The sequence below is a fragment of the Trachymyrmex cornetzi genome, unplaced genomic scaffold (genome assembly GCF_001594075.2).
Source record: "Trachymyrmex cornetzi isolate Tcor2-1 unplaced genomic scaffold, Tcor1.1 scaffold255, whole genome shotgun sequence".
NCBI lineage: Eukaryota > Metazoa > Arthropoda > Insecta > Hymenoptera > Formicidae > Trachymyrmex > Trachymyrmex cornetzi.
The window spans coordinates 108,582-115,514 of record NW_017297220.1 but is presented as its reverse complement, the minus strand read 5'-3'; the positions used below and the strand labels follow the sequence as shown (position 1 = coordinate 115,514).

Here is a 6,933-nt window from a genome sequence, read left to right as displayed (position 1 = left end):
TATTCTTATAAATAATTTAACACAAATATTTTCATTAAGTATAATGAAAGTATAATATATTTTTTTCAGATGTTCAATGCAGCTTTGACCTTCATGACAGTTTTATTACAGGTACAGAATCTATAACGCAATGCTACAAGAAAAATCTGTCAGAAGTGAGATATTACATTTCCTAAAGATTTTTGAAGGACGTTACAAACTTTTATGAGCAACAATTGCTCTCTTGTAAATCGATCGTATTTGTTGTTAGAAATCACACGGCAATACCATGGAAACAGTTTTCGCTTAAAGTCTTACTCCCATAAGTTGCAAGTAATCTGTTGGCATTTTAACTAGAGATGCCCCGGATATCCGGAAAATATCCGGTATCCGGTACTATCTGGCACTTGTTTACTATCCGACCGGATAGCTAGATATCATTAATATCCGAGAATATATCCGGTTGAAATTTGATATCATTAATTTTTCTAGAAATAAGTATGCATATTCATATGATGTTATAATATCTCATACATTGGTACAAAGTTACGATCTTTTTCTCTATAGGCTTTTTTCTTTTTTAAAAGACACTGTCTCAGAATCCGATTGGATATCCGGAAAATGTCGAATATCAGACTTGAAGAAGTTACCTTTTCGGATATTCGATCGGATACCGGATATCCGATATTCGGTATCCAGTAATTTTACGATTCGGTGCATCCCTAATTTTAATTGAACAAGTGTTATCGAGCTACCTGAACGTAAACGAAATATGATCGAAATCCTGGTTAAGTGTAATAAACGTGATAACATTTTAAAGTATTAGGAGATTTCATTTACTCGGTAAATATTTCAAAAAAGTATTATGTTTTCTCTTATTATGTTTCATCCCAGAGCCCTTGAGGTTCACTTCAAAAAATTATTTTATTAAAACACCTGCAAAATCTTTTAATGCTTTTGTTCTCTTTGGTGTCTTTTATTCTATTCTACATTATTTTTTTTAATCGAGAAATTTAACTGAATGCATTCCTCTGTTGGCGATGGCGCATACTATTCGACGATGCTGCATTTCTAATCAATTGACAGAAATATGGACTAAATATTGTGTGTGTGGATAACATTGTAAACATGGAATGTTACAAAAAATCTAAAATTCAAACAGCTCTTACTTGATAAAAAATAGTCGTACTATCATGAACCGAAGTTCGTTTGAAAACTATTGAATTATATTTTCACGTGCCGCTCATTTTATTTAAAAATCAGTTTCCTTTTTGTTGCAAAATTTTGTTAATTTTGACCAAAAACATTATTTTTGCCTATTTCATTCCAATTTACTCAAAATCCTAATGTGCTGGGCTAATTCTGGCAATAGCATCGTGTTCAGTGCGAAAAAATCTTCAGGAAATATACTGTCACATTTCGGAAAGAAAATAAAAAAGTGATTTTTTGTCGCACTGTCCTCAGGATCACATGTTGATAGAAGCTTCTTTAAATGTTTGTTGAACATTAGATACGTATAGAAAACGTATATAAAACGTACGAGGTCTGTTCAAAAAGTATCGCGAATTTTGAATTTCCGCGGGTTACGTATATTCGATTTTCGATTTTTTTATGGCGTTATGTTGGTACTCATGTCTCTCACTTATGCCGACAAGTTCGGCCATTTTAAATGTTCAGTTAATTTTTGACAGCTGCTTTGCTTGCAAGTGTTTTGGTTTGTCTTCGATTTTTGCCTATTCCAAAAAATGGATCAAAGAATTTGTATCAAATTTTGTGTGAAAAACAAAATTAAGTGCGCGGACGCATTCCGAATGTTGACTGTGGCATATGGTGAAGCTACCTTGGACCGAAGCAACGTTTATCGGTGGTACAAAATGTTCTCAGAGGGCCGAGAAGATGTGAACGACGAAGAGCGTGCCGGACGCCCGAGCACGTCAACAACAGACGAAAACATTGATGAAGTGAAGAAAATAGTATTGGCCAATCGTCGAATCACCGTCAGAGAAGTTGCTGAGGACCTAAACATATCGATTGGCTCGTGCCATTCGATTTTTACCAATGATTTGGGCATGAGACGGGTCGCCGCGAAATTCGTGCCAAAATTGCTCAATTGCGACCAAAAACAGCATCGCATTAAAATTGCTAAGGAGCTGTTGGACTCTGCCGCAGCCACCGTATTCCCCAGATCTGGCCCCCTGTGACTTTTTCTTGTTCCCGAAACTGAAGAGGCCCATGAAAGGACAACGCTACGCTACGATTGAGGAGATAAAGACGACATCGAAGGAGGAGCTGAACATGATCACAAAAAATGATTTTTTGAAGTGCTTCGAGGATTGGAAAAAACATTGGCACAAGTGTATAATATCTGATGGGGATTACTTTGAAGGGGACAAAATAGATATTCATGAATAAATAAATAATTTTTGAAAAAACACAAAATTCGCGATACTTTTTGAACAGACCTCATTTATGAATCACTAGAAGGGATATAATACATCTTTTACTCTTTTTAATGCACAAGAAAATGGTTTGGTCAAGGAATGGAAGTAACTCGTTAACTGTAACAAAGTTACAGTTACAAGTTACTTTTTTGGTAACTTTACTGGTAACCGCGTATTTTTTTTCTTTGGTAACTGTAACGGTAACGAATTTTACAGTTACTTTTATTGTTTTTATGCTCATATTTGGACATTATACGACACAAGCCACTCACACTATAAACAAATTTTGTAAATTTACACATATATTAAATGTAAATATTACATGATTATTCCAGTAAATATAAAAAATCAGGCAATTTCACAGAAGTTATGTAATTCCACAAATATTATGTTAATTAGCATTTATTGTGTAAATATACGAGTATCTTATATTATGGAAAATTACGTAAATAGCAAGATATTTTGAATATTTTCTGTAATTATCCAAATTTTCATAATATTACGTAATATAACTGTAATTTTTTGTATTATCAAATGTATAATAATATATAATGCAAAATGTATTGTCTCATATTATTGTTCCTATAACTACACATACACATTGTAATTATACTTTCACAATCTGCTTAGGTGTAAACCAAGAAATTATTTTTATTTGCATATTGAGAATTTACAAACGCGTGACCGTTTATAACCATTATTGTGGGTCTCAAAACTATACTACTTATATAGTATAATACCACTATAATAGTTGTAATTGTACACAAAAATTTTTTACTCTAATAGTTGTAATTTTACACAAAAATTTTTTACTGTGCATGACGCTTGAAACTAAAAAGTCTAGATCCATCCGCTGTGATTGGCGGTCGTCGATTTTAAAAAAGCAACGGAAAAGTAACGAAAAGTTTTTTTTACTGTTACTTTCTTAAGTACTCGGTAACGAGTAACTGTAACTTGTTACTTTTAAAAAGTAACTTTCTATTCCCTGCGTTTGATTATGTTTTGATATCAACCTATACATAGTTAAATGCATTTTGATTAAACCAAACAGAATTTCAAGTTGTCACAATTTTGAGATTTCACAAATAGAATGTTGGTAATCTACTATATAGTATAAAGGTTATGTTCTATTATATTTTATATTACATCATATTATAAAGCTTTCTTTAAATCTTTTTCAGTGGCATAGTATGAGTGATTTATTCGGTATATGATCTTGTTCAGTGGAAAATTAAGCATCACCTTTTCCAAAATTCTAATTAATTACAACTTCAGCGCATTCTAGCAGTTCGAATATTGTACCAGTCAACGCAGGTCAGGCGAACATATACTATGCACTGAACTATAAAAATAAATCGGAAATGCCTCCAAATTATTTTAAGTTATCCTAATTTGCCGAAAATACAGTTAATTACAGGTTACGTCGTGCGAATAGGGTTTAAAAGATTCATAGCATATCTTGTTGCTCTGTTCTCTGCAATGGCAACTTCAACGACAATAGGCTTAAGTTAATTCTTCAAAAATCGAATGGCGGCCTTATATTTCTTTCTCCCGATGTTGTATCGGGACGATTTGCAGTTTGACTGAAAAGATGTTTCGAAGAGCTATACATGTGTTGCCTACGGACATATCAAGATTTAATCATATCGTAGCAAATGCAGTATTTGTCAATTTAGTCATGAAAAATTTGTTTCTAGAACTACATAATCACATGTTTGATATGTCAAAAGAGGAAAATCATATACATAGTCTAACAAAGATAATATCTTTGTGTTATATTAGGATAAAAATGTTTCATGGAGGCAAAAAAATTACGAAACGCTGATTACAAACGTCTGAAAACGGAAGAAACTATCGCGACTTGCCATTTTCTTAAATGTATAAATAAGCGCATAAATAAACATTATGTGTGTATATACCGAACATATGTATACTTTTCACATTTTGTAAGTATTTAAATTAATAATAATATATTATTCCACATTTTTGCAACATTAAAATTTCCTTTCCACTGTTCCTCTCTCGTTCTCGATAATCATATAAAAATAAATATTTCTATACAAATGTTGTTCCTACTCTTAAAAGCGCAACGCGCGCGCGAACGCTTCTGATTCGTTCAAATATCGTCCCAACTAAAATGGCGGCTGATCAATTGTAGCCACGAATTTTCCTCGATGCCCATTCCAGTATATTATATGTATATAGGTCAGTGATTCATAGTCGAATCTTATTTCAAGACTGTCTTAAGTAATGTCTTAAGACGCGCTAATGCAGCCCTCTGATTGGTTCGTGACTTCTTAAGACCGTACTTACGACGGTCTTGAATATTATGAATACCGGCTTCAGAGTTGGGTTTAATACACATTCTGGAAGTTTGATACGTAGATACGTATGAATGCGCAACATAAATAGAATACATATCAAACTTGTATGATATCTTTAACATAACTCTAATTTATTAATCTTTAACATATAACCTATAATTAATTCAAGGATAGATGTAAATTAGCCAATGCGAGCCAACACAAGTTAGGCGTGTGAAATCGTATACGTAATTCTTGAGAAAAATTGACAAACGTTTCAACTCTTTCGATTGGGTCTTCTCAGTGTAAAAATAAAAATAAAATCGGCCCAAGTAACATATAATTGTCACAATGACATCAAATTGACGTAAACTTTGGGTCACGTTAAACATGTCACACTTGACCCCGGGATCTCATAAAATTTTTGTGAGCTTCATTTAAGATTAAAAATGACCTCGCACAGAGCTCCCCAGGAACTCTTACGTCCGCTTTTGTAAGTTCCCTGAGAGCTTTATTTTGGTTCGCAGGGAGCTCTTTTTAAGCTTGCAGGAAGCTCGTAAAATTTTTTGTCTAAGCTTTATTTCAATTTCAAAAGAATTCGCTTGGAGCTCCCTGGGAGCTCTGGTATTTACTTTTGAGAGTTCCCTGGCAGCTTCATTTTAACTTCATTTAAATTCTCAAGAAGTTTCATTTAAATTCTCAGGGAGCTTCCTTTAAGTTCGCAGGAAGCTCATAAAATTTTTTGCAAGCTGCATTTTAACTTTAAAAGAACTTGCTTGGAGTTCCCCGGGAGCTCCAAGCGAGTTCTTTTGAAATTGGAATATCCACATTTGAGAATTCTCAGGGAACTTTATTTAAGGTCGCAGAAAGCTTGTATTTTGGGAGCTTTTAAGATCAAATCTTCTTCGAAAATGTCCGTCCCTTCAACGATGAGTTAGTTACTTCATGGACGGAACAAATATGGCTAGAACAAAAGCAATATCAAGGAAATCAAATGCCGGGTTTATAATGAGTCTTCAGTCTGTAGTCATTAGAAGTTTGCTGCTGGTCAAGTCTACCGATTTATTAATTTCGATCAATTCCGACTCACCTATTATCTTGCAGACTCGTTTTCGATTCACTGCAATTCACTGACTACCGACTTATGTCTTATTGTAGACCCGGCAAAACTCGAAGATGAAGATCAAAAGTGGACTTGAAACATGTACTTGCATGTACGTGCTTAAGAAACTTGAAAATCGGGATAATGGCAATGATGCGATTCGAGTGCTATTGCGGAAAAAGTTGAAAGAACATACATACCACATGATAACGCATACTAAATATAGAGGTTTCCACAGTTTCTCTCCTATCGATAATGGTACACCGTATTGATATGGTAGGGGTTATGTACCATGACGTACCTAAATAGTACGCAGTACAGGTACAGTGTTGATACGCTGTACTATAATATCACGTACACTTTTTGTACTGCTATCGTACAGTTACGCCGTACACCGCCTCGTGGCAGTACAGTAACAGTACGGTAGTGGTATCTTGTGCGGGTATCGCACGCTTGTCTATCTGGGTACACATATGTATGCACATTTTATTTTTAGTACAGAAATTCTAATTTGTATAAAATTTCATTTTATTTGAATAAAAAGTAAATGTATTCATATTTATTAAAAAATACATACATATGCACGCATAGTCATAAATTATCATTAATTTATCATTTTTTAACTTACCGACATCAAAAAACTTTGAAATTAAAAAAAATAGTCTGTTCACGTTGTTTGAAATCTCTACATATTTTTGCACTTAAAACGAGATACAGATATATATTTGGACGTTGAAAAGACAGAAAGCGAAGATGTTGAGTATAAAAAGTGCATGCAACGCGAAAAGATCTAATAAAACGGGACTTGAGTGATGTTCTTTCTTTCGTAGAATTCTACGCATAAAAATAATACATTTTACAAAATTAGAGAAGAAAATAGGAGAAAAAATATCTATCAAATCCTCTAAAAGTGGAGTTTTTTTTCGACAGGCGTACTCGGATCTGTTATTCCGTACAGTGCTTTTCTGTAGTCAAAAATCGAGCCCAACTTTTTCATAAAAGCATTATGAACTCCCTGGGAGTTCATTTTGTCGAATTTTATAAACTTTTCTAGAGCTCAGCGAAATGAACTCCTAGGGAACTGTTTTTGTTGAATCGTGTAAGCTCC

At 33.7% G+C, this 6,933-nt stretch overlaps 1 protein-coding gene across 1 annotated transcript; it reads left to right on the top strand.

Moving 5' to 3' along the window:
• Positions 1 to 1,702: 1,702 nt before the first annotated feature.
• Positions 1,703 to 2,180, top strand: LOC108761582 (putative uncharacterized protein FLJ37770). Its single transcript, XM_018508191.1, has one exon. It carries the CDS (start codon positions 1,725 to 1,727, stop codon positions 2,178 to 2,180), a length of 456 nt encoding a protein of 151 aa, XP_018363693.1. The 5' UTR covers positions 1,703 to 1,724.
• Positions 2,181 to 6,933: the final 4,753 nt, after the last annotated feature.

Excerpts from the sequence above, each read along its gene's own strand:
- LOC108761582 (XM_018508191.1), top strand. The coding sequence starts at position 1,725 with ATGGATCAAAGAATTTGTATCAAATTTTGTGTGAAAAACAAAATTAAG.